This window comes from Rattus norvegicus, chromosome 8 (assembly GCF_036323735.1).
Source record: "Rattus norvegicus strain BN/NHsdMcwi chromosome 8, GRCr8, whole genome shotgun sequence".
Lineage (NCBI taxonomy): Eukaryota > Metazoa > Chordata > Mammalia > Rodentia > Muridae > Rattus > Rattus norvegicus.
In genome coordinates, this window is record NC_086026.1 from 127974172 (window position 1) to 128000688 (window position 26517).

General features: G+C 49.7%; 1 protein-coding gene across 10 annotated transcripts in view; it reads left to right on the top strand.

Moving 5' to 3' along the window:
* Positions 1-26517, top strand: part of Xylb (xylulokinase) — a 41318-nt gene that overhangs the window by 2978 nt on the left and 11823 nt on the right. For 7 of the 10 annotated variants that reach the window (XM_063265656.1, XM_017595699.3, XM_017595698.3 and 4 more), the window contains 15 exons: positions 996-1078; positions 3382-3451; positions 6859-6939; positions 10041-10127; positions 10624-10752; positions 11970-12035; positions 13973-14045; positions 16244-16362; positions 19663-19744; positions 22381-22421; positions 22990-23105; positions 23872-23987; positions 24601-24674; positions 25120-25216; positions 26256-26314. In XM_063265656.1, coding sequence (XP_063121726.1) covers positions 996-1078; positions 3382-3451; positions 6859-6939; positions 10041-10127; positions 10624-10752; positions 11970-12035; positions 13973-14045; positions 16244-16362; positions 19663-19744; positions 22381-22421; positions 22990-23105; positions 23872-23987; positions 24601-24674; positions 25120-25216; positions 26256-26314 — 1293 coding nt within the window. Of the gene's footprint in view, positions 1-995; positions 1079-3381; positions 3452-6858; positions 6940-10040; positions 10128-10623; positions 10753-11969; positions 12036-13972; positions 14046-14483; positions 16122-16243; positions 16363-19662; positions 19745-22380; positions 22422-22989; positions 23106-23871; positions 23988-24600; positions 24675-24839; positions 25036-25119; positions 25217-26255; positions 26315-26517 lie in introns of those variants that run through there. The other 3 variants (XR_356707.5, XM_006244096.4, XM_039081644.2) reach the window with 3 other exon arrangements.

Consider the following 26517-nt stretch of genomic DNA (forward strand, 5'->3'; position numbering starts at 1 on the left):
GCTTCCGCTGGCCTGGATTCACTGTGCAGACCAGACTGGCCTTGAACTCACAGTGATCCACTATCCGTAGCCTCCTGAGTGCTGGGTTTAAAGGAGGATGCCACCACACCACACACTTTTATTTTTTAAAAGTGAAATGGGCATAGTGTGCAAATGGACTTTGCCTGTCCGCAACCTCCCCACCCCCCTCTTGACTGGCATTAGTGTGCCAGGGTCTGCCATACCAGGACTGCTGGTCAGAGGTTGGAGTTCCCAGCAGAGAGCTGAGTGCATTAACAATTTGCCTTCCAAGTAGGCATGGGACGTCCGAGCATGCGTCCTCGAGGAATAAACATAGTAGCTGTGAGACCTTCTCAGACGGATGAAGAGAGCCAGAGCCTTCGGGTCCCTGTGGGGAACATCCCATAGGGATGTCACCTTGCCCTACTAGACCTGTTACTCCCTCTTCCCTGAGCTTGGAATGGAAGAGCTTCCTTAGGATGTCTTATCTGGCTTGATGGTAGTCACTGCTCTGGGGATAACCCCTGGAGACAAGCCTCCTTGTAGGGTGCAGATGTCATGGCCTCCCCTGTTTGAGGAGCATATTCTTGAAGACAGTGGGAGTTTCATCTGGATTTCTCATTTTTTAATTTTCTGCTTTTCTTTATTTATTTAAGATTTATTGATTTAACATATAGAAGCACACTGTCGCTGTCTTCAGACACCAGAAGAGGGCATCAGATCTCATTACAGATAGTTGTGAGCCACCATGTGGTTGCTGGGAATTGAACTCAGGACCTCTGGAAGAGCAGTCAGTGCTCTTAACCGCTGAGCCATCTCTCCAGCCCTATTTATTTATTTATTTTGAGCACGTGCCCCCTGAAACATTTTGCTACGGTTACGATGATGCCCAATAACCTTTGTGTCAATGCTGAACCTTACCTGACTTAGAAACCCCTTGGGCCGGGGTAGAGGCTGAGAAAATCCTACACACCGTTCTCATAAATGTCTTCCAGGTCAAAGTCGTTGCTGTTGATGCAGAGCTGAACGTCTTCTATGAGGACAGTGTGCATTTTGACAGAGACCTTCCGGAATTTGGGTGTGTAGCTGGTGGGCGTGGGCGGGCGGGTGGTTTGAGATCCTCCCTAAAGCATTTGCATTTATCAGCTTACTGGTCTGACCTAACCCAGCTGCAAGAGAGTCTGCATAGACCTCTGAGCATCTATTATTATTAATTATTATTATTATTATTATTATCGCCATCATTGTTGTTGTTGTTGTTGTTGTGTTTGCTTGCAAGTATGTCTGTGCACCACATTCCTGCCTGGTGTCCAAAGAGGCCAGCAGAGGACATCAGATCCCCTGTAACTGGAATCACAGACAGTTGTGAGCCACCATAGAGTGGTGGGAATTGAACCTAGTTCCTCTGGAAGAGCAGCCAGTGCTCTTAACCCCTGAGCCATACGTATATCTCTGCGGCCCCTGAGAACCTTTTCTTTGCACACTCGGAGTGATTTCTTCCCTATTCCTTCCCAGTTGAGCTCATCCGTTCACTCAGATTTTCGTTTTGTACCAGGCACAGGATGGTTCTTGGCTCCCTTCTGTTACTAATGGAAGAGCACCACATAGCGGGGCTGTGGTGGCGCCCGCCTTTAATCCTGGCACTCCAGGCAGAGGCAGGTGGATCTCTGGATTCAAGGCCAGCCTGGTCTGCAGAGTGAGTTCCAGGACAGCCGGGGCTACACAGAGAAATCCTGTCTCAAAGAGAAAAGGTGCTACAGACTGGAGAAGTTATAAAGAAATGTTCACGTCAGCTCGAAATCGAACTTCTTTCTGGCCAGAGTCCATTGGTCACATCTACTGTTGGCCTTCTTTTCCTTAGAGTACTTTTGGCACTAGGCATGTGCGCACGTATGTGCACCTGAGCGTATCTTCTCACCCCTTTTTGGTTCTTTTTTTTTTTTTTTTTTTTTTTTTCCCGGAGCTGGGGACCGAACCCAGGGCCTTGCGCTTCCTAGGTAAGCGCTCTACCACTGAGTTAAATCCCCAGCCCCTTCTCACCCCTTTTTGAAACAGGGTCTCATGGCTCTCACTGTGTAGTTGAAGACAACCTTAAATTTTTTTTAAACATTTATTCATTTATTATATATAAGTACACTGTAGCTGTCTTCAGATACACCAGAAGAGGGCATCAGATTTCTTTACAGATGGTTGTGAGCCACCATGTGGTTGCTGGGAATTGAACTCAGGACCTCTGGAAGAGTAGTCGGGTGCTCTTAACCACTGAGCCATCTCTCCAGCCCCAACCTTAAATTTTTTTTTTTCTTTTTTTTCGGAGCTGGGGACCGAACCCAGGGCCTTGTGCTTGCTAGGCAAGCGCTTTAAATTTCTAATCCTTGTTTGTCCCTTCAGAGGTTGCTGCTGCCACGTCTGGGATGTTTGTGGTTTTTGTTATTGTTGTTGTTGTTGTTTTGGTTTTGTTTTGTTTTTTGATTTATTTGTTTTTGAGAAGGCTCACTTTTTCTAGGCTGGCTCCCCCAGTTTGTAATCCTCCTGCTTCAGCCTCCAGAGTGCCAGGATGATGGAAGAGTCACACTTGACTGCTCCTTTTAATTTTTTTTTGGTTCTTTTTTTCGGAGCTGGGGACCGAACCCAGGGCCTTGCGCTTCCTAGGTAAGCGCTCTACCACTGAGCTAAATCCCCAGCCCCTTAAATTTTTTTTATTCATCTTTCTTTTTGTCCTGGGGATCAAAAAGGGCTTTGTACCTACTAAATCACAGAGTGACAGCCTCGGCTTCTCTTATACAAAGTCCCCTGCTCTTCAGGTACACACCTACAAGCTTAGCAATCAGGAGCAAGTTCCGTGCCAGCCTGAGCTACCAGGAGGAAAGAGAAAGCAACCAGTTTTCATTCCTGACGTCCAGCCCTGCCTTCTGGGCAAGGCTTTCTCTTCTGACATGGTGCCTTCTAGAAAAGACTTCCCCAGGGCTAAAGAGATTCCAGTTAAGAGCACTGGCTACTCTTCCAGAGGACCTGGGTTCAGTTCCCAACAGTCACTCACATGGTGGCTCACAACCATCTATGGCTCTAGTCTCAGGGGATCATATGGCCTGTTTGGACCTCTCAGGGTACTAGGCACACATGTGGTACACGCACATACATGTAAGGCAAAACACCCATATAAATGAAATGAAAACTGAGAAAAAAAAATGAGCTGTCCAGTTCTGTGTGAAAAGACTCCTCCGTCTTTTCCTTATGGCTTCTTGTGCTCAGTACATAGTTTCTGCTTGGCACACAAGGGATATTTTCCTTGGTGTGGAGGCCTCTGCCACCCACCATGTGGCAGTTCCTCAGAGATCGGCCTGTCCAGGGCTCCGTCCCACATACCTGTTCTCCCTGCAGAACTCAGGGCGGTGTCCATGTACACAAGGACAGGCTGACGGTCACCTCTCCGGTCCTGATGTGGGTCCAGGTAAGCATAGGGAGGCTCCCTCCCCTCTCCTGTATGCAGCCTGTGGCACTGCAGGCCCCACAGTGGCAGTTCTTGGAGGCATCCATTGAGACTGTATAAGTCTGGGGTCAGAATAAGCCAGAGTTTATGGTTTGCTTATGTATTCATTTACTTTGTTCTTTTGAAACAGGGTTTCTCTGTGCAACCCTGACTGTTCTGGAACTCGCTCTGACCAGGCTGGTCTTAAACTCAGATCTGCCTACCATAAGTAGCCTCCAGTGCCTCCGTAGCACTGGGATTAAAGGTGTGCATCACCACACCTGGCTGGCTGTTTATGTTTGAAGGATGAGGTCTCATAGCCCAGGGTGGTGTAGAACTCATTATGTGGCCAAGAAAAACCTTGAACTCTGATCCTATCTTTACCTCCTAAGTGTTAGGATTAAGTATGTAGCTTCACGCCCAGTGTATGTGGTCCTGGAGCTTCCTGCAAGCTGCCTAAACACTCTACAAGCTGTGTCCCTAGTCTGTGCCACCTTTAAAGGTTTATTATTTTATATGTGAGTACACTGTCGCCGTCTTCAGACACACCAGAAGAGGACATCGGATCACGTTACAGGTGGTTGTGAGCCATCATGTGGTTTCTGGGAATTGAACTCAGGACTTTTGGAGGAGTAGTCAGTGATCTTAACCCTCTCCAGCCCCTAGGCCACCTTTAAATAGACACAGAACCAGGCTTTCCTGGACCCTGCCATCAGTACTAGCATGGCCTGAGGGTTTTAGTGTCTTCATATTGTCCCCAAAGCATGGTCACTCAGGATGTTGTCTTAAAATTAATTAGACAGGCTAAAATCAGCTCCAAACTAGACCTGCCTGCTTAGGACCACCCACCCTGACCCTCCTGGGGCCAGATCTGGTGACCCATAAAAGGACCCATCTAACACAGACAAACGCGACATGTCTGAGCGTGCCTCATGCTGATGTCACCAAAGTCCTTCAACTTGGAAGCCAGGCAAAGGCAGCGCTTAGTGTGTCTGCCAAAAGCCTTCCTCCACCCTCCCATACCCATTTATCCATCTCCTATGTTATTTTCTGTTTAAAAATTAGACTACTGTGAGTTCTGTTCTATCTACCTGATCAAGGGTCAGACTCTGGGAGAGTGGAGTTAAAGATGGATTCTAACCAGACACGTTGACTGAAATACACCTCAGAGGACAGAGCCAGACCCAAGGTGCAGAGACAAGGTCAGAGGCAAGGGTCGTTGTTGAGAGGTCCCAGAGATGAAGTTAAGGACTGTGTCAGGGTGGGTGGGTGGAGATCCAGGGTTACCTGTAGAGCCAGGGTGGTCCCTAAGCTGAGGCACCCTCTGGTGCTGAACTTGTTTCTAACTTTGCCAGTCTCCGCCCTCCTGTCTAAGGTTTGACAAGAAGCATTGTCGGGGCCTGGGGTGATCTCAGCATGGAGTGGGGATCTCAGGGTTAGACATAAGCTGGAGCGACTTCTCTGTCCTCAGGAGACACAAGCTGCCATGAGTCTCAGATTCCTGCCGTGAAATGTTTATATTTGTCTGTCCATCTGCCGTGAAATATACATAAAGAGAGAGATGTACTAGTGTCTTCCAGGTTGACCTACAATACTGAGTAGCTGAGGGTGACCTTGAACTTCTGACCCTCCCTTCTCTAAATCCCTAATAAGGGAGAGCTTGTTTTCATGTGGTTTGGGGGTGGAATTCATGGCTCAAGGTATGGTAGGCAAGCCCCCTACCAATAAAGCCGCATCCCGGTCCATCTGGCCATGGGCCAAATTCAATAATAAATAAAAAGATTCAGTAGGGACTTGACAGCACAGCCACTGGTTCCACTCACTCCTCCCTCAGGCTCCTGTGTCAGAGTTCCGATGGGGTACCGGCTCCCCTCTGCACTAGGGTCAGATCCTTCAGACGGTGAAGTAGAAATGCATGTGAAAGGGAAGCAGTCGGTTTGAGCTGTTTGCTTTGCTTCTTCCCTAGAGCCTAGGAGGTGCCAAGTACAGGTGATTCTGAGAGGATTTACGGTGTATGATTTCATGTCTGTAACACTGTTTTAGCCAGAGTAGGCACCGCGGTGCACACCCGGGATCCCAGCGCTTCAGAGGTGGAGGCGGAAAAGGTCAGGAATTCAATCAAGGTCATCCTTAGCTGGAGCGGGTCTCGAAGGTCCTTGCACCCACCCACCCACGGGTCTCCGGAGAAACCAGGAATGTTAGGCACTGGGGGGTTGTCTTCCCAGTGGGAAAGATGAAAAACCTGTTCTTCCCTGAGAAGGCTGAGATTGGAGGGATTAAGAGACTGGTGATCTGCATTTCCATTGGCCCAGGCCATATCAAGCTCCTTTAAGTAGGACTGGAGGTGGCCAATAGCCCAAAGGACCTCTCTGCTGTCTGTATGGCTGAGTACAGGCAGCGCATATCTAGAACCCGCCTTCTTGGAAGAAATGACAGGTTCCCAAGTTGAGTTTCAATGTAATTAGGCTTCCTTGTGCACCAGAGACTGTGTAGATTGTGTTACATCAGGAAACTTTCCCCTAAATTATACAGGGCTTAAATACTTTAGGAATAGACCACCTGATTATTAGACTCCCTGAAATCGGATCCAGGATGACTATCTGCACTGGGTTTCCATTCTTGTCTCTCTGCCTGGTTCGATTCCCCTCCTCCCGGCTTCCCTGCCTGGATACCTTCAGGGACCCCCTCATCTAGCTACATAGTGAGTTTTGGCTACCCTGAACTACAATGAGACTTCTCAGAAAAACCAAACCTGGGCTGGAGAGATACTCAGTGGTTAAGAGCACTTGCTGCCGCTCTTCCCGAGGGCCTGCCTGAATTTAGTTCCTATCGCCCATGTCAGATTGTTCACGAACATCTGTGACTCCAGCTACAGGGGTCTGTGACTGTTCCTGGCCTCCTCAGACACCCACACTCTTGGGGCGTACACGCACACAGACACATACACACCCATCCACAAAAAATACATGTTTAAAACAGACAGAAGAAGTTGTGTGATTGGTCAAAGTGACCCTTTTTGTGTGTGTGCCTTTTAAAAAATATGTTTTTTATGAGTACACTGTCACTGTCTTCAGACACCAGAAGAGGGCATCAGATCCCACTACAGATGGCTGTGAGCCACCATGTGGTTGCTGGGATTTGAACTCAGGACCTCTGGAAGAGCAGTCAGTGCTCTTAACCATTGAGCCATTTCTCCAGCCCAAGTTGACCCTTCGCTTTGACTGGTGCCTGCCTGTTTAATCAGCTATCCCCACACAGCTGTCCTGACACTTACAGATCCTGTGTTGAGCACCCTCCTGTGGGCAGAGCCCTTGGCCTTTCTATGCTCAAGCCTGTGGTTGGAGAACTCAGTGTTTCTGTTGAGTCACAGTGGATTCTGTTCTTCTCAGGCTCTGGACCTGATCCTGGAGAAGATGAAGGCTTCCGGCTTTGACTTCTCTCAAGTTCTAGCCTTATCTGGGGCAGGCCAGGTTTGTCAATAAATAGCAGCTCCATGGGTCCTGGGAACTTAGCTATCTCAGCAGAGGGTGGTTCTGAACTGATGGTTCCCTGTGGGGTATGGAATTTCCTCTCTCTTTTTTTTAAGTTTTTTTTTTTTTTTCTTTGAGGCAGGGTTTCTCTGTATAGCCCTGGCTGTCCTGGAACTTGCTCTGTAGAAAAGGCTGGCTTTGAACTTGCGTACACATTTCTTTGGTAGTGACATTCCCTTCAGCTCTTTCTATGGTTGGCCTCCTTGCAAATGAACCTGAGGTGCTTCTATGATAAAGCATATAAAAAGGTGACATTCTGGCCTTCCTGGGATACCTGGTGAGTTTGAGGCTAGCCTTGGCAAGGTGAGACCCTGTCTCAACATAAATTAAGAGAGGGCTAGAGAAAGTGTTAGAGCACTTTCCTAACATGCATGAGGCCCAATATTGAGTCCTCAGGACTCAACAGAGACATAGTAAAGCAGGGCAGATGGCGGGGGAAGTACGCACAGGTGCCGTAAAGGGATGCGGCAAGCATGAGATGTGTGTTTGTTGTGACTGTTCAGTGGGACTAAAGTTTCTTTGCAGTTCCTTGAAGGAAAACAATAAGAGGTCATCATAACAATGAGAGCAGTTTTGTGTGTGTGTGTTGTTTGTGTGTGTGTGTGTGTGTGTGTGTGTGTTGTTTGTGTGTGTTTGTGTGTGTGTGTTGTTTGTGTGTGTGTGTTGTTTGTGTGTGTGTGTGTTGTTTGTGTGTGTGTGTGTGTGTTGTTTGTGTGTGTGTGTGTGTGTGTGTGTGTGTGTGTGTGGTGTTTGTGGGTTTGTGCACGGAAGTGCAGGCAACCTTGGAGGCCAGAAGAGGCCATTGGTTCTCCTGGAGGCAGGGTTGCAGGCAATTGTGAGTCTTAGCCCCAACCTCCCCCCCACCCCCGCCGGTGTTGGGAACAGAGCTTAGGTTCTCTGCCGAATCAGCAAACCCCCTTAACTGCTGAGCCGTTTCTCAAGCCCTGAGACTAGTTTCAGTTGGAAGCTGCCTCCTGTTGTCAAGTGAGCTGGAGTGTGCTCCAGGCGCTGAGCTCCTCGAGGTCTCTGGTCCCGGTGGTGATTCTAAGCTGGTGGTGGCACTGTCAACCAGGGGAGGCGTATCCAGGTTCCCTACCTGGCATAGGGTCACTGTAACAGTTAAACACCGAGAACAGTGCCTGGAACGTAGTAAACTTTCTTAAGGTTTAACTACCTTCTTTTTAAAGATTTATTTATTTATTATATATAAGTACACTGTAGCTGTCTTGAGATACAGCAGAAAAGGGCATTGGATCCCATTACAGATGGTTGTGAGCCACCGTGTGGTTGCTGGGAATTGAACTGAGGACCTCTGGAAGAGCAGTCAGTGCTCTTCACCGCCGAGCCATCTCTCCAGCCCTTAACTACTCTTTAAAAAAAAGTTAGCGGGCTGGGGATTTAGCTCAGTGGTAGAGCGCTTACCTAGGAAGCGCAAGGCCCTGGGTTCGGTCCCCAGCTCCGAAAAAAAGAGCCAAAAAAAAAAAAAAAAAAATTAGCATTTGCATGTCTTTGTGATATTATGCCACCCATGTGTGGAGGTCTCAGGACAGCTTCTAGAAGATGCTTCTGTCCTTTCTCCACATGGACACTCGGGTTATGAGGCTTGGCAGCAGGTACCCAGCTCAGGATCCAGTTTATACTCTCAGCCTGGAATGCCACGTCCATGTGTCAGTCTGTACATCCACTGGTGAGGCCCTCTGTGTGAGGGTGCATATATACATGTCTGCACATATGTGTGGTCAGCTGACAATCTTGGGTTTCTTTTTCTATTTTTAAAGATTTTATAGTGTTCTGCCTACATATATGCCTGTACGCCAGAAGAGGGCGCCAAGATCCCACTACAGATGGTTTTGAGCCACCATGGGTTTGCTGGGATTTGAACTCAGGACCTCTGGAAGAGCAATCTTTAAAAAATTATTTTCTGTGTATAGGTATTTTTGTCTGCATGTATGTCAGATGGTTGGGAGCCTCCACGGGAATACTGGAAGTTGAATCCAGTCTTTTGGAAGAGCAGCCAGATCTCTTGGCCACTGAGCTATCTTTCCAGCCCTCTAGGTTTTTTTTGAAGTTTACTTTATTATTTATTTTCAATGCATGAATGTTAGGTCTTTATGTGTGTCTGTGCACCACACACGTGCCTGCAGAGGCCAGAAGAGGTTATCAGATTCTCAGGAACAGCAGTTACGTCCAAATAGTGGTTGGGAGCCACTATGTGGTTGCTGGGAGTTGAATCCAGGCCCCTGAGAGAGCAGCCAGTGCCCTCAAACACTGAGGTATTCGCTGCCAGATTATTTTTTTTAATGTGGGTTCTGAGGGTCTGAACTCAGGTCCTCATGCGTGTAAGACAAGCACTTTTGTAACCAGGCCATCCCCCAGCCTCTGCAGGGTTTGTAATGGCACTTTTGTGTCTTTCCCTCCCTCAAGCTCGTGGTCCTGGATATCAGGGGCAGAAATAACCTTTTTCTCTGAGGCCTGGCATGCTCTCGGTGCCCAAGATGTTTGTGAAGTGAAGAGGTGTCACGCATCAGCTCCAGATGATATAGGTTGGCGATGTTGACTATTGGTACAGTTTGACAAAAGACGCCAAAACACGGTCCAATGATACAAGAACCCTTCCTGCAAGTTCTGAGTGACAAAGTGGAGTTACTTCTTCTTTTATAAAAGTGAAAGCCGAGGGCTGGAGAGATGGCTCAATAGTTAAGAGCACTGACTGCTCTTGCAGAGGTCATGAGTTCAATTCCCAGCAACCACATGGTGGCTCACAACCATCTATAAAGAGATCTGATGCCCTCTTCTGGTGTATCTGAAGACAGCTACAGTGTACTTATATATAATAAATAAATAAATCTTTAAAAAAAAAAGAAAGTGAAAGCCGAGTGTCATAAAGACACTGAGCTGTTCGACAGAGAGGTGGCAGAGACAGGCTTGAGGTCTGGGTGTGCGTCTGCAGGAGGTTGTGACCCCAGGGCATGGTGTGTGAACACATGTACACCTGTCTCGGGGCACGGTGAGTGAGCATGTGCTTGCGTTCCCCTCCTCAGCAACACGGAAGCGTTTACTGGAAGACTGGAGCCAGCCTGGCGTTGTCAAGCCTGTCACCGGCTCTCCTGTTGCATCAGCAGCTACAGGTGAAGATGTCTTGTCAATCCACTACACGTCACAAAGCAGGCAGAGGGACCCCTATGTCCTGGGGACCCTGCAATCCGGGGCTTCTCTGCAGTGTGAGAAAGTGGCATTGACAGTTCAGTGAGCATGGCCTGCCCAGCCGCCCCCCCCCCCCCCGCTGATGTCTCCTTGTAGGCGACCCCCCCATTAGTTAGCCCCTTCTTCACTGAACAGCCGTGGGGCCCGTGGTGATGCCGGGAGGTGGATCTCCAGTTTCCGTTCCCTACGTTTCCAAAGCCCCAGCCGAACCTGTGCTTTGACGGCACTGTTGCCTGCCGCTTGTCTCCTGCAGCCTGACTCGCCTGGGTGCCCTCAACAGGAGATCACCATCCTCAGGCTTTCTGGAGAGACCTCATTAACCCCACAGACGACTGATCCACAGGGTCTTCCTAATAGGACAGATAGGGTGACTACCAGCCCCAGGGTCGCCTGCACTCAGTGGGGGACTGTTCTTCCCAGGCCTGCTTCTCCGTCAGTGACTGCCCGATATGGATGGACTCCAGTACCACAGCCCAGTGTCACCAGCTGGAGGCTGCGGTGGGTGGGGCCCAGGCTCTCAGCTGCCTCACAGGGTCCCGGGCCTATGAGGTAGGTGACATGCCCGGGTGGGGATTAGAACTCTGGGAGGATAAACCTGGTGCCTGCCTGGTGGCAGCATCATCTGAAGTGATCTGAAGTGATCACCTGAAGTTGGGGTGGATCCTGCGGCCTTGGATTCTGATCTGGGCATCCTGAGGTACTGTGTGGAGAGGGGTGTGCTGCCTCAGACGAGAGGTCCGTAACCTCATAATAATAGCAGGCGGGACTTCTAATTGAGGCAGTTTTGATGCTGAAAGGAGTTAGGAGACCCTTGGTGTGGGGCCTCAAGGGCTTTAGCCACTGTTACAGAGTTCGTCGTGGTTGGCTATCTTGGGTCACATGACTGTGGCTTGAGTAGGGGATGGAGGTCTAGAGATCGCTCAGCAGGTCAGAGTGCACACTGCACTTGCAAAGGTTCGGTTCCCAGGACGTCAGGTGACTTAACAGCTGCAACCGCAGCTCCAGGTATTAACCTGGAGGTAACCCCAGCTCCAGGGTATTGGACACCCTCGCACACACGCGCACACACACACACACACTCTATGTGAGAAGGACATACATGTGCCACCATCATAAAGTAAAAATAAAAGGAAAAACAGATGAAAACACCCCAAAACCCTTAAGCCCAATGAAAACACTAGGAATAATGTCTCCACAGGCAGAATACCTGACCCCAGCCTGTGTTGCTCCTGGAGCTGGAAAGGGGGCTCTGAGCACACGACCGCTCTTGCAGAGGACCTAGGTTTGGTTCCTACTTGACAGCTCATAGCTACCTGTAGCTCCAGGTCCAGGGCAATCCGATGCTGTCACTGGTGTCTGTACATTCCTGCTCACACATGGCACACAGACATGTACACATTAACAAAGGAAATAAGTGTATTTCTAAGGACAGTCATCGATGGTAAGAACTATTCACAGAGCTAACTGGCCTGTGAGACGCCCTCCCAGGGAGCTGGGGTTTGCCTAGCCAGTGGGTATGGAGGGATTGCTGCCTGCCTAAGAGTTCATGACCAAGAATGTTTCAAGGACTCAAAGGCTGAAATCCAACCAGCTTCGGTGTTCGGCTTGTTGGTAACAACAGGCATTTCTAGACTTGGGAGCTCCCCGAAGTTGTATTCTACGCTGTACCCGGGTCATGCTATGCTGACCTTACTGTACGACACCGACCTTCTGTGTACGATTGGTTATTCTGGGTTTCTAAGAGTCTGTGCTCTCTTATTCCCCAGCGATTTACGGGGAACCAGATCTCAAAGATTTTCCAGAAGAACCCTGAGGCCTACTCGAACTCTGAGGTGGGTGATCCGTGTGCATCCCGTGTGCATCCGTGTGAAAAGCTTCAGAGAGGGGCTGTTAAGGCGGCTCAGGTTCAGTTGCCTCCAAGCCTGACTGCCTGAGTTCTGTCCCCAGCACCCACAGGGTGGAAGGAGAGAGCCAATTCCCGAAAAGCTGCCCTCTGACCTCCACACAAGTGACATATGTGCACTTCTCTCACATAATAAACACAGCAAAACAAATTAGAAACAAAGGCAAAAAAAAAAAAAAAAACCCAAAACCAAACCTCTGTATCTTTTCTAATTTTGGATACACGGGACTCTGCGCCACAGTTGTCTACCATGAGCCGCACCACACAGCTCCCTTTTTCCCCTCTTAATTCCGCCCAACCCCCAGCTCACAGGTAGTGCTGCCGCCTCATTCCAAACACGTAGGAGGCAGGGTGGGTCAGGGAAGCCTCAACAGAGACCGTCTTGAGACCTGGTTCCCACAATAAACTACAACTTGTTGTGGTTTGGGCAAATTCATAAGATTTATGAACATTTATTTCTTTACCTTTTTTCTGAGACAGGGCCTCAGGTAACACAGGTTGTTCTCAAACTCTCTCTGAGGCTGAGGATCCCTGATCTGGGGTTTACCTCTCTCCACCTGCCGAGTGCTGGAATCACAGATGTGCATCCCTCCACAGCGTTTGGTTTTTAAAGACGGGAGTTTTCTGTGTAACCCAGTCTAGCTTTGAACTCACGCAGCCGAGGTTGGCTTCAAACCTCTGCCTCTGCCTCTAGTGCCGAGATCTCGGGCCTGCACCACCATGCCTGGTTGCAGTTTATTAGTTAATGATTCCAGGTTTCAAACCACTCACAGCGTTAGCCACTGAAGAATAAAAACTCCTTATCCATGTGGATTGAGGTGTACGTCCCAATGGGGGCTAAAGGCGGGGGCTCTCTCCTCCGGTCTAGGGGCCCTTGGTATGAAAGTCATAACACCCAGGCTGATGTTTTCAGCCCATCAGCGATTCTCTTGGGGGTAAGATCGGGTGTTGTAGCGTCTTGTGGGGCTGACAGTTTGTTTTAAACTTGTGGTAGCTCTGAGAGACTTAATTCGTTTTGTGTTCTGGTCGCTTCCTGTGACCACATGTCAAAGACACAGAAGTGGAGTGAGGTATTGACAGGACTGAATGGATTCCAGATGGGAAACCAGCCTCCCTAAGTGCCGCGTGTTCACAGGGCCTTGCCTTTTGATGTCAGCCATGATGGTTTCCTTGCTTTAAACCAGGGTTACTGAGAGCTCAGGCTGTTTTTGGGTGGTTACTCTGTCTCCATCACTGAAGCTTCCGTTCCCCACTCCTCGTGGTATGTGTGTGTGTGTGTGTGTGTGCTTGTGTGCCTGTGTGTGAACATGAGTGTATATGTGTGTGTGCGTGTGCTTGTGTGCCTGTGTGCGCACGTGGATGTACATGTGTGTGTGCCTGAGTGTGCATGTGTGTGTGAACATGAGTGTATATGTGTGTGTGCGTGTGCTTGTGTGCCTGTGTGCGCACGTGGATGTACATGTGTGTGTGCCTGAGTGTGCATGTGTGTGTGAACATGAGTGTATATGTGTGTGTGCGTGTGCTTGTGTGCCTGTGTGCGCACGTGGATGTACATGTGTGTGTGCCTGAGTGTGCATGTGTGTGTGAACATGAGTGTATATGTGTGTGTGCGTGTGCTTGTGTGCCTGTGTGCGCACGTGGATGTACATGTGTGTGTGCCTGAGTGTGCATGTGTGTGTGTGAACATGAGTGTATATGTGTGTGTGCGTGTGAGTGCACATGCCTGTGTGCATGTGCTTGTGTGCCTGTGTGCACACCTGAGTGTGCACGTGAGTGTGTGTGTGTGTGTGTGTGTGTGTGTGAAGTGTTCAGTAGCTTACATGTGTGGAAGTCAGTCCTCTCTCACCCTGCTTCCTTCTTTTCCAGAGAATTTCCTTGGTCAGTAGTTTTGCTGCTTCGCTGTTCCTGGGTGGGTACTCGCCCATCGACTACAGTGATGGTAAGTTTTCAGAACACGCTTGTTCCCGTGTAGGGGGGCCGTGGGGACTGCAGTCGCCTCGTCCAGCTTAGGTGCCTGACACGCAGCTCTCACTATTCCTGCTGTGTGACCTCTACACTCATCAGCTGAAGATGGCAAAGGTGTATGTTCTCTCTCAGTGCCCGAGGCGCCTGCAGCCTGGAACGTAGCTACACTGGGAGGTCCTGTCTCAAGACAGAGGGCTGCAGACAAACTCTAAGCCAGGGTGCAGGTGTCTGGAGGGTGGCGGGGTTGGGGAAGCTTCCGATGTCCCTCTCTAAGGTCCTCGATGAAACTGTGGGAAGGAAGAGGGTCTGCGTGAAAAAGGGCATGCGGGGAGAGGGCGGGGGAAGGGGAGGGGTGGGAGGAGCCACAGGAGAAGGAGCTGAGCAGTTGCTTCATTCGTCCTTCTGATCACAGGGATCATGGGGGACAGTGTTGGGGGCACCTCATGAGGTGTGAGTACCAGAAGCAAGGATCCTCGGGGAGCATCTTGGAGCCTGGCTCCCACCATCTACTCACTGTGCTGTTCATACTTGGTGAATTTAAGAATTCGGTTTACTTATTTATTATCCAGCCCAATTTTGCTCTGTGAGATACAGTCTCTTGAAGCCCGGGCTGGCCTTAAGCTTACAAGGGAGCTGTGAGTGACCTTGAACATCTGACCTTTGGCCTCTACTTTCTAATTTCTAGGGTAACAGGTGTGCACCACCATGCAGTTGGGTTTTGTTTTGTTTTTGGCTTAGGGCTTTAAAAAAAATAGATTTACTTTATTTAATTATTCGTGTGTGACTGGGCACCTGTGTCAAGTCTCCATGCGGGATAGAGGCACTGGACTCCTCTGGAGCTGTAGGAGGCTACGAGCCACCTGACGTGGGTGCTGGAGCCCAAAGTGAGCTCCCTACAGAGTAGTACATGCTGTTAACCTAACCCTGAGCCCTTAACCTAACCCTGAGCCACCTCTCTCTCCCCTCGGTTTTAGTTTTTTGAGACAAGATTCTGCTGTGTGCCCCGGGCTCCCATTGAACTCATTGTGTAGCCTGAGCTTTCTCCAAACTCAACAGCAATCCTCCTGCCTCTGCCTCCTGAGGTGCTTTGATTACAAATGTATGCTACCACACCCCACTCAGAATTGGAAGCTTTTTTCTGATAAAACAGAAGCGATGTCAGCAGGGAGGGGCAGCTGCAGGGATGTTCTTTTTTTTTTTTTAACTTTTATTTATTTGTGTGTTTGTTTATTACGTATAAGTACACTGTAGCTGTCTTCAGACATACCAAATAGGGGGTCAGATCTCATTACAGATGGTTGTGAGCCACCATGTGGTTGCTGGGAATTGAACTCAGGACCTCTGGAAGAGCAGCCAATGCTCTTAACCACTAAGCCATCTCTCCAGCCCCCCCCCCCCTTTTTAAGATAGTAATGAATCTTTTAAAGCTACCATCCTAAGGACCCCACCTTACATGTCTTTTCCTGGAATTCTCTGAGTACTGCCCTCTCTCAAGGCTGCCTCTGATGGATGCCTTAAAACCCACAAGACATGGGAGCCCTTGCCAGTTGGCAGTCCCCGTCCCTGGCAGTCCCCGGAACAGCGTTTTCTCAGGCTCCCCGTGTGATGGGAGTCTGTGGGGAGTATTTGGAGGAGGTGGGTTACATGGGCCCTGCTGACTCTGGCTCTTAGGCTCAAAGAGAACCAAGCTGTTCCCTTCCTTGTGTCATGACGTAGATACAGCCACAGGGCTGGAGGGGAGGCTTGGCGCTCTCGGAGAGGACCTGGGCTCAGTTTCCAGTAGCTACATGGCAGCTTACAACCGTCCGAGACTCCATTTTCAAATGTGTGACATTGTGTCCTGGCATCCGCAGGCACTGTGCATAGAAAACATTCGCTCATAGAAAAGCAAGTAAATACATCTGATTTTAAGAAACAGCAGACCAGGGGTTGGGGATTTAGCTCAGTGGTAGAGCGCTTGCCTAGGAAGCACAAGGCCCTGGGTTCGGTCCCCAGCTCCGAAAAAAAAGAACCAAAAAAAGAAAAAAAAAAAAAAAAAAAAAAAAAGAAACAGCAGACCAAGAGCCAGCCACACCTCTGCGCTAGAGAACTAACTGTGCCAGTTTTCCCCATCTCTGCCTCCAAAGCTCCTACCCCTCCTGGGGTTTTATTTTTGTTTCCTACCTTCCTTAGGGTCTGGAATGAATTTGTTGCAGATCCAGGAAAAAGTCTGGTCCCAGGCTTGCCTGGATGCCTGTGCCCCCCATTTGAAGGAGAAGCTGGGTTCACCGGTCCCTTCCTGCTCTGTTGTGGTAAGTCCTCTTTCGGGTAGCGACTCCAGTGTGGGTTCAGGCACTGCTGGTGGAGCCTAGGGTCAGGTACACACACACAGATACACACACACACACACACACACACACACACACACACACACAGTGTGTGTGTGTTAGTTTTCACTTACCAAGCTCATCAGCCTTTGGAATTACTCAGAATATCAATATCAGGATATCTGGATAACGCAGTATCACTCAAGGACCTGGCTAGGTTTCCAAGCTATCTGAAGGATTTCTGGGTGACTGCACCCCTAAAGGTAAACATGCAGGGTGCTGAAATTCTGGGTGCTAGCATGGCAGCTTGCAGCAGGCAGACTCTGGGAAACAGATACTGAAGATCTGACAGAGCACAGGGTCCGAGTCACACCAACCGAGACTAAACCCTGGCTGCATCCAGACCCTCCCGTTTATGGCGTATTGTTGTTTTGAGGCAGGGTCTCTATATAGCCCAAGATGGCCTGGAACTTGTTGTGTAGACCAATCTGGCCTAGAACTCAGAGACCCTCCTGCCTCTGCCTCCCAGTGCTGAGGCTAACAGTGTGCGCACCACCACACCTAGCTTGGCCTGCCTGTATTTTAAATCTTTTTTTTAAGTATTTTATTTATTTATTATATATGAGTACACTGTAGCTGTCTTCAGACACACCAGAAGAGGGCATCAGATCCCATTACAGATGGTTGTGAGCCACCATGTGGTTGCTGGGATTTGAACTCAGGACCTGGGGAAGAACAGTCGGTGCTCTTAACCACTGAGCCATCTCTCCAGCCCGGCCTGCCTGTATTTAATCAGTGTCCCACCTTCTTCCTCTTCTGGACGTAACACTGTGTACAAGGCCATTATACTTACGAGGTGAGATACAGTATGTCAAGAGGGTTCAGACGGTGGTTGGGCCCACGAGTAAGTTATGGGTACTTAACCATGGCTGAGGGTTGTGAACACCCAGTGCCTTCCGGTTGGCTGGCCCCATTCTTGGCTGTAGAGAGGATCACACCGTTGAAATAGGGTAGGAGTTCATTTACAGCAGCTAAGGGGGAGTAAGTTGTCTTATCTCTTTGCCACTGGGTGTGGTCCAGCAGTGTGGACAAGTGGATACTAAGTTTCCTTGTTGAGTAGCAATGTTACAGCATTAGAAGAAGCAGGAGGAGGAAGAAGAGGAGTAGCAGAGCAGGAAGAGAAGTAGGAGGAAGAGGAGCAGGAAGAGAATTAGGAAGAGGAAGAGGGGTAGTAGGAAGAGGAAGAAGAGGAGGAGGAAGAAGATAAGTAGGAGAAAGAGGGACAGGAGGAGGAGGAGGAGGAAGAGGAGGAGGAGGAAGAAGAGCAGGAAGAGGAGGAGGAGAATTAAGAATTAGCCTTCCAGCATGGAATAGTAGCCCAGACCTTTCATCCCTGTGAGTTCCAGGCCAGCCTGGTCTACATAGCAGGTTCCAGAACAGTCAAAGGCACATAGTGAGGCCCTGTCACAGAAAAACAGCCAAAAAGTTAATTAAGCTTCAGTTTTCTGTAAGATACGGGTCCCTAGGGGTCAAGTCCCAAGTCAGTGGTTAGGCCTGACTGTTGAAATGTGGGAATTTGGTTTTATTTTTTGGGTTTTGTGAGCTCCTGGAATGTTAGCACTGTCCGTAGCCTTTTGTTTCATGTGAAATGGAGACCAGAGTTTCGTCTAAGACCCGGGCTTTGCTTACATAATGCCAAGAATGCCTCTGAGGAGCCTTTTCAGAGGCAAGTATTAGAGGAACCGGAAAGAACCGGTTCTGAGAAAATGTGCATTTCCACTTACTGACCAAATGCCAATGAGAAGTCACCGTGGCTTCACCTGGTGTCACCCCTGTTGGAACCAAACTTTCTATGTTGGGGCCTCCCTGACTCCTGATGTGTCCTGTGAGTGTGGAGGGCAGTCGTCACCAGAGAGACACAGGAGCCTGTGGGTGAGTGAGTGACTCCTGCTCGTCCCCAGGGAGTCAGTCCTCAGGACCAACCCCTGCTTTTAGAGGTTCCTCCATTGCCTTTGGGGCACACAGTGGGATGAGGCACCCTCAGGCTCCTGCCCTCAGGTTTTCTTTACTCTCCTAGTTCACTCCTCCACATTAACCTGCACACAGGCCCCATCACATTCAAGCGTCTGAGGCAACCTAGGCCAAAGATCTACATTTCCCCCAAGCATGGCTTGTTCTGTTGGAAATCCAAAACATTGCTGGATGGTAGTTTTTCCTTCCCCTACAGTAAGGGAAACGGAATCTTTAAAACATGTATTTCTTTGAGTAAATCTTTTTTTTTTTTTTTTTTTTGGTTCTTTTTTTCGGAGCTGGGGACCGAACCCAGGGCCTTGCGCTACCTAGGTAAGCGCTCTACCACTGAGCTAAATCCCCAGCCCCTGAGTAAATCTTATTATGTAATTCATACTGGCCTATTACTGTGGAGTCCAGAGTGGCCTTGAATTCATGGTCATCCTCCTGTCTCAGCAGCCGGAGTTGGGATTATAGACATCAGCCATTATGCCTTGCCCTTAGTTTGTTTGTTTCACTCACTTGCTTTTTTATTTCCACAAGATAGGGTTTTATCTTTTTTTTTTTAAGATTTATTTACTTTATGTATGTGAGTACACTGTAACTGTCTTCAGACACACCAGAAGAGGGCATCAGATCCCATTACAGATGGTTGTGAGCCACCATGTGATTGCTGGGAATTGAACTCAGGACCTCTGGAAGAGCAGTCAGTGCTCTTAACCACTGAGCCATCTCTCCAGCCCTACCCCCAGTTTCTCGAGGCAGTCTTAAGTACCCCAGGTTGGCCTTGAGTTTGCTATCTAGCCCAGGCTAGCCCACACTAACTCTGAGGTTAGTTTTCTTTAGAACTCTGTTCTCCTCGCTTACTTATCTTGTAATTCTTATTCTAGTTGCTGGCCCAATGAATAGGGCCCTTGCTGTGTCTGTGAGCTTGCTTGTAACCAATGTCCTGTTACTTTTTCCTTCAACATTGTATCCAGAATCTGGTGTTCACAGAGTAGATTGCTATGTTCTGACTTTCCTGAATTTCTCAAACTCATGTGATTCCCAAGGTGGGTAACTTCAAGCCTTTAGTTCTGAACCTGTATTAGGGTCCTTCTATGGAAGGATGATGGAGCTCCAGGCTGTGCCACAGATGCCTGCAGCATCCTCATGGAAAATTCCTTCTGTCTCAGTGACCTGGAGCCAGGAGTCTCCTGGGTTGAGTTGTGTCTGTGTGGCTGTGCTGAGCTGGCTGTGGCTAGCTCAGCCGAACACAGTGTTCTTTCTCACCAGGGAGCCATTTCTTCCTACTACGTTCAGCGCTATGGATTCCCTCCAGGATGCAAAGTGGTGGCCTTCACTGGGGACAACCCGGGTATGTGCCTTGGTGGGGTTGCTCTTATACACACTGTCTTAGTCAGGGTCTTATTGGTGAACAGACACCGTGAACAACATGAGTTTTATAAAGGACAACATTGACTTGGGGCTGGCTTACAGGTTCAGAGGTTCAGTCCATTACCATCAAGGTAGGAACATGGCAGCATCCAGGCAGGAATGTGCAGAGGAGCTGAGAGTTCTAGACTCTCGGAAGGCTGCTAGCAGATTACTGGCTTCTGGGCAGTTAGGATGAGGGTCTTAAAGCCCACACCTACAGTGACACACACCTACTCCAACAGGGCCACACCTGATGGTGCCACTAACTGGGCCGAGCATATGAAACCAACACACACACACACACACACACACACACACACACACACACACTGCAGTAAAAAAGAAAAGGCACATGACCTGTTCCTACACTACTCTGCCGGGCTCCCTCTGACCTGGGCGGTCTGCAGGCCGTTCCAGTTTGGCACCTCGCCACACAGCTTTGCTTTCATTCACAGTTCCCTTGGCGGGTTGTTACCACACCAGGCACACACATCCCAATTCTGTGGCGGGCTTGGGGCATCCCACCACTGCACCTTCTCTTGAACTCAATTAAGTCGACACATGAAAGAACACACCATACAATAACATCTGATCCAATTGATAAGATATAATTTGCCCATCAAAGTCCTGTAGACACCCACCCCTTAAGAACAGTCATAAAAACCTGTATTTATGTACAGAGAAGAATCATAACATAACATCTACCGCCATGTTCTCCCAGCTCCTCCTCCTTGCTCTGGCTCCTTCTCTCCTGCTTCTCCCTCCCTTCTAAAACCTCTGTTCCCACCTCCCTTCCTACTCACCCAATGACAGGCCGTGTGTGTGTGTGTGTGTGTGTGTGTGTGTGTGTGTGTGTGTATTTTTTTTTTTGAAAAGGAGTCTCTAAAGGCCTAGATCTTACTATGTAGCCCAGGCTGACCTCAGATGCTTATCAGCCTCTCTGCCTCAGCCTCTCAGGTACAGGGAGTGCAGATGTGAACCACTATACCTGATACTTACTGGACTTTTAAAGAATTCCATGCCACCCTCTTGTTTGTCTCTGTCTCTGTCTCTCTGTCTCTGTCTCTTTTCTCTGCGTGTGTGCATATGTATGTATGTATGTATGTATGTTCGTGTGCATGTACCCATGTACACAGTAAACTATGCTGGCTGGTTGTAGAGCCCAAGGGATATATTATTAGGCCTCCACCTCCCCAATGCTGGGGTTACATGCAGCGGATGCCACCATGCCCAGCCACTGACCAGCTTCTTTTTTTTTTTTTAAAGATTTATTTATTTATTTTATAGACAGCATTCTGACTGTCTATAAAATATGCGACTGCAGGCCAGAAGAGGGCACCAGATCTCATTACAGATGGTTGTGAGCCACCATGTGGTTGCTGGGAATTGAACTCATGACCTCTGGAAGAGCAGTCAGTGCTCTTAACCACTGAGCCATCTTTCCAGCCTCACTGACCAGCTTCTTGATGAAGACTTCAGTGCTGTTCTTTTTTTCCCTCTGAATTCTGGCTCTTTATCGCAACCCCAGCCTGGCCCCACCACCCTCAAAGGCTCAGGCATGGACTCGGGCCTGTACTGTCTTGGTGAAGGTCAGTGGGTATAAAGAAAGCAGTGGTCTCCCCACCCCCATCTCCATTCTATTCCAGCCACCATCTCAGCTCCTCAGCCCGTCCGAGGGACACTGTTTCAAGGTCATTTGGTCTATGAGCAGTTTGTTTCTTGTGGCACCCCCCCCCCTAACGTTGCCTCTTCCTCCTCCTCCTCCCCCTCTTCTTCTTGTTCTTCTTCTGGGTCTCTCAAGGCCTCTGGTTTCTGTGAAAGAGCAGATGGGCCACACTGAGGAGTATGCTGTGTGCTGTACTCCAGACCCACAGGGAAAGCTAGCTTTTCCCAGCGAACCTTCAAAGACAGTTAGCATTGAAGGGATTCTCCTCAGCCTCTTCCTATGCTCATGCATTAACCTCCATCCTTCTGGTCAGCTTGATGTATGGGCGTCGGGGCTTCAACTGTCCTGATGGAGCTCTGCACTGTCGCCTAGGCTTGGGCATAGGCACTGCCTCAAGGAACACCCCACTGCCCAGTTCAGGGGTGTCTGTTTCTGTTCCCATGTCTCCTCTCAGTTCATCCACTCAACATTTAGGGAGCACGGGCTATGTGCAAGGTCCTCTTTAGTGCTGTCAGGGGGGCCATGTCAGCAGAGAGGGCAGAGAAGACTGCTGCAGGGAACCCTGTGTCTGCAGGAGGCGGTAGCCATAACCACAGCCCTTCCTTTGTCCTGGGCTAGCAAAACCCACTGTGTTCCTGTCTCCCCTCTGTCTCTCCTGTCATGTATGTTCTTGATGCCTTGACCTGGTCTCCTTGGTTCTCTGAGTACCTGCCCGTGGTGGGGAGTTTATCCCTGAGGGAGAATTCTCAGCCTTGAAATCAGGGCCTTGACTAGAGCAGTCCACCCTTTGGCTCCTTAAACTCAGCTTGCTCACCTGCGGGTTAAGGCAGAGGTGGTATCCGTGTTGCTGTCTGGGTGGTTACTACAGTTTGCTCTGTGGGTCTCACCAGAGGTTTCCCTTCCGTTCCCAGCATCACTGGCCGGCATGAGGCTGGAGGAAGGAGATGTTGCGGTAAGGTGACTCCCACACCTACAGACCTTCTGTCCTGGGGACCGGGGTGCTGAGTCTCAGCTGTGTGTTGGCGACCGTCAGAGGGTCTGCTGCCTCTAGAGAGGATAGAGGCCCAGTAGCCTTCCTTAGGTCATTGTCCTTTGCTGATGTCAAGCAAGAACCCTGTCTGCTTGACAGTGACTGTCTTACAAGCAGAGTGGCAGAGGGTTGGAGGAGGGCCAGGGTGCTGTGAGCTCCTGAGTATGTGGGAAGATTTCTTCAATGGTTTTTCTACACCTACTAGGGGAGGCCATTTGGGAAACCATTACTTTGATGATTCGGTATTAAGCTCTAGAAGGTCAGTGATGATGTCCACAAGAGCCTGAATCTGGGTAGCAGGTGACCTTTCACTCACTGGGTATGAGGAGGGTCAAGGAAAAAAAGAGAGTTGGCAGGTGTCTCTGCTCACCTGCAGTATGAGGATGGAGGTGACTGGATGAAGGCAGGGTGGGATGCGGGGTGTGTCACTGACAGAGGACACTTGTAGGCAAGACCCAGGCACCTCACCCTCTGTTCTGCTCACCCTCAGGTCAGCCTGGGCACCAGCGACACCCTATTTCTCTGGCTCCAAAAGCCCATGCCTGCCTTGGAAGGGCACATCTTCTGCAACCCAGTGGATGCACGGCAATATATGGCGCTTCTGTGGTAATCCTGGGTTGGGGAAAGAAGGCACACACAGGTCAGGGACAACCAGACACGCCCAAGTTATTCCTACCAAAATGCCTCATGGGCAGCCACGACCACAGGGACACGTGAGTTCTTGCTTGATAGCAGAACCATCTGGGGAGGAGCCCAAGACCTATGGGCCCCCAAGCTTGGGTACAAACTCTACCTCCAACCCTGTCCTGTGTGGCACTGGTTTTGTAAGCAAGGCGTTTACTTCGCGGTGCTCTGACGTACATGTTTGGCTTGACCCTAAGCAAGAGGGAATTTTTACAGGAGCTGAGTCACAGGCCTTTGGGACCTGTTGGAAGCTCCCCGGCTTAGAAGGCTTTTGAGCTGAAAGCACCTAGAACCACTGGAGAATATTCAGGTCTAGTTAGGCTAGTACGCCAGTCCTGATGAAGAGCCAATGTGAGGTATAGAGATCTCTATGTGGGCCCCACGGTGGCAGCGTCCAGCATAAACAGATCCCAAGATAACTGTGAGTCCAGCACCTTCCAGGACGTCCATAAACCACAGGAGAGACTGAGAGGCTTGAGGTTCCCACTCATTGTTGTGCCCTGCCCCTGGGTTGTGGTCTAGCCTGACCCGGAGACCATCTGTCTGGGACTCTTTCAACAACCCTGGGTCCAGTCTGAGAGTAAAGTTTAGTAGTTAAATCCTTGCCTAGCATGTGAGGCACCTGGGTTCCGACCCAACACCCCAAACCTGGGAGCCCAGGACTCATATACTGTGTGTATTTCTGCAGCTTTAAAAATGGCTCCCTCATGAGAGAGAAGATTCGAGACGAGTCTGCTTCCTGTTCCTGGAACAAGTTCTCTAAGGCCCTGCAGTCCACTGAGATGGGGAACAACGGAAACTTGGGTAAGCTGGGCCTGTGGACAGGACCAGCAAGGCCTGGGGTGCCATGACTTGGGGTGTGAAGTTGGGGGGGGGTGGTCTTTCTGTGTCCACGTGTATTCTCATGAGCTGGTGTGGGTCCCTAGGTTCTGAGGACGCACTCACATAGTTACCCATGGCTGCTGCTTCAGTGCAGTGGAAGGTCAGACCCGAGTTCTGTCTTCTTCCCCTTCAAAATCAGAGACGGCGGCCCCAGGATCTACTGTGGCCCGCTGTGTCTCAGTAGGCAGGTTTCTGCCCCAGACAGAAAGCAGCGAGCGCGAGGTTATGTCCTGAGGAGGGGAGGGACATGTCTTTCCTCGTACCCCGCCTGGTGCTCAGGTTCAGTGAGGCAGCTGTTTCTCTGCTGAGCTGCCAAGTAGAAATCAGAAAGGTTGCCTTAGAATAGCCCTGGCCTTCCCAGTTCCCTCTGTCCAGTGGGAGAGCAAGGTCTGAGGATATCACAGGGCTCCTCTAGGGCATGGGAGAGGGCTGTGGCACAGATCATGTAACTTCGCTTTGTCCTTTTTTGAAGTCTTTTGAGAAACCGTTCTACTCTGGGATGCTGACAGCTCACCCCTTCCTGGTTTTGCTTCAGGTTTTTATTTCGATGTCATGGAGATCACCCCTGAGATTATCGGGTGCCATAGGTTTAATGCAGATAACATGGAGGTACTTGTGTCTTTTCCATGTGTATATATGTGTGTGTGTGTGTGTGTGTGTTCGTTTACATGTGTGTTGCCGGTGTGCATGCATGTGGCAGACCAAGACTGACACTGGAGACTTGGTGGGCTGCTCGTTCACCAGAGTCTTTGGGATGGGTTCTCTCCATCAAAGCCGGAGCTTGCCCAGGGGATTCTCCAGTTCCACCTTGGAGGCTCCAAACCCAGGTGCTCTTGCTACACCACAAGCGCTCTGACTTCCAGCTGTCTTCCCAGCCCCAGACACATCCGCTGTGGGCTATAGGACTACATTCATTCACTCTGGTGTGGAGCCCTGCTTAACAACTGGCTTTTGGCACTCTGCTAAAGGGGTACATCATCTGTTCATCTACGGGTGTGCTCTGGTGCATTCTAGAGGTCGGGTCCCTCACACTGTTCCTGTTTTCTGGAGACAGGTCTCGGCATTCCCTGGAGATGTGGAGATCCGAGCGCTGGTTGAAGGCCAGTTCATGGCCAAGAGGATTCATGCAGAAGGCCTAGGCTACCGAATCAGTAAGTAAGGGGCCAGCTGGATGTGTTCTGGGGGGCATGTGGGGTTGGGAGAGGGGTGGAAGAGGCTCAGAGACAGTGTCTATTCAGGCCTTATAGGATGCTGTGTGGAGACGGTGGGCGGACTTGGTTCTGGGTGGGGTGAGAGAGCAATTGGGGTGCCTTAGAGCAGGTGTGGATGTACAGGCAGGGCGACCTGCTTCTCAGCTATGTCACTGCTAAAATGATCACTAGGTCATAAACGTAGGTGCGGCATTAGGAGAGGTCTTCCTATGCCCCAAGCTGTGTGCTAGCTGCAGTTCTAGCCCTGGCTGTCCTAGAACTCACTCCGTAGACCAAGCTGACCTCGAACTCAGAGAGCCTGCCTCTGTCTCTTCCCCTCATGCTGGACTTAAAAGTGAGCCAACACTGTTTGGCAAAGTGTATTTATTTATTTTTTTATTTTTTGAGATTCGATCTCAATCCCTGTAGAAGGGTGATGGGGGAGAGATAGCTCAGTGGCTAAAATGCCTGCTACACTTAGAGCTCAGTTCTCACCACTCAGATCTGGGGGGACCCAGCACCCTCTTCTGGTCTTGTATGTATATTCACATACACAGACCCGAGATACACACAGAATGAAATAAATCCTTTTAAAGAGCGAGATAACAACAATAACAACAACAATAGCAACAACAACAGTAATAATAATCCTTTGGGTAGGGGACACTTATCAATAGAAGAAAACTTCTACTATTGGTTCATTGGGAGATTTTTTTTTTCCTTTTGGGGTATGGGGTGCAGCGGAGCAAAGTAGGTGGTGGTGGAACTCAGAGCCTTGCGTTTGCTCTGCGAACTGAACTACATCCCCCAACCTTTAATTTTTTAGTTGGTAAAGACAGCGAAGGCAGGGGGACTACAAATTCCTAGGCAAATGACTTACGCGTGGCCTTCCATGGACGAGCCAAGCTTCGGCAAGCCACCCACAGCGGAAGGGCAGTCCTTTCTGCCTTGAGAGAATTGCTGTAAGCATTTCAGTTCTGTTTCATCTTTTGTTTTGCAGTGCCTAAGACAAAGATTCTGGCCACGGGAGGAGCCTCTCACAATAAAGACATCTTGCAGGTACGTGTGGTGGTGACCTTTTGCCACAACCTCTTCCTTGTCTTGCATCTAGAGCTGATGTCTTCCTTATCATGCTCTCCCTTATGTGGGGGAATAAGCTCTACTGACCCTGGAGCTCACAGACTTGACTGGAATGGCTGGTCAGCAAGCCCCTGGGATCGACTAGAATGGCTGGCCAGCAAGCCCCTGGGAGTCCATTTCCC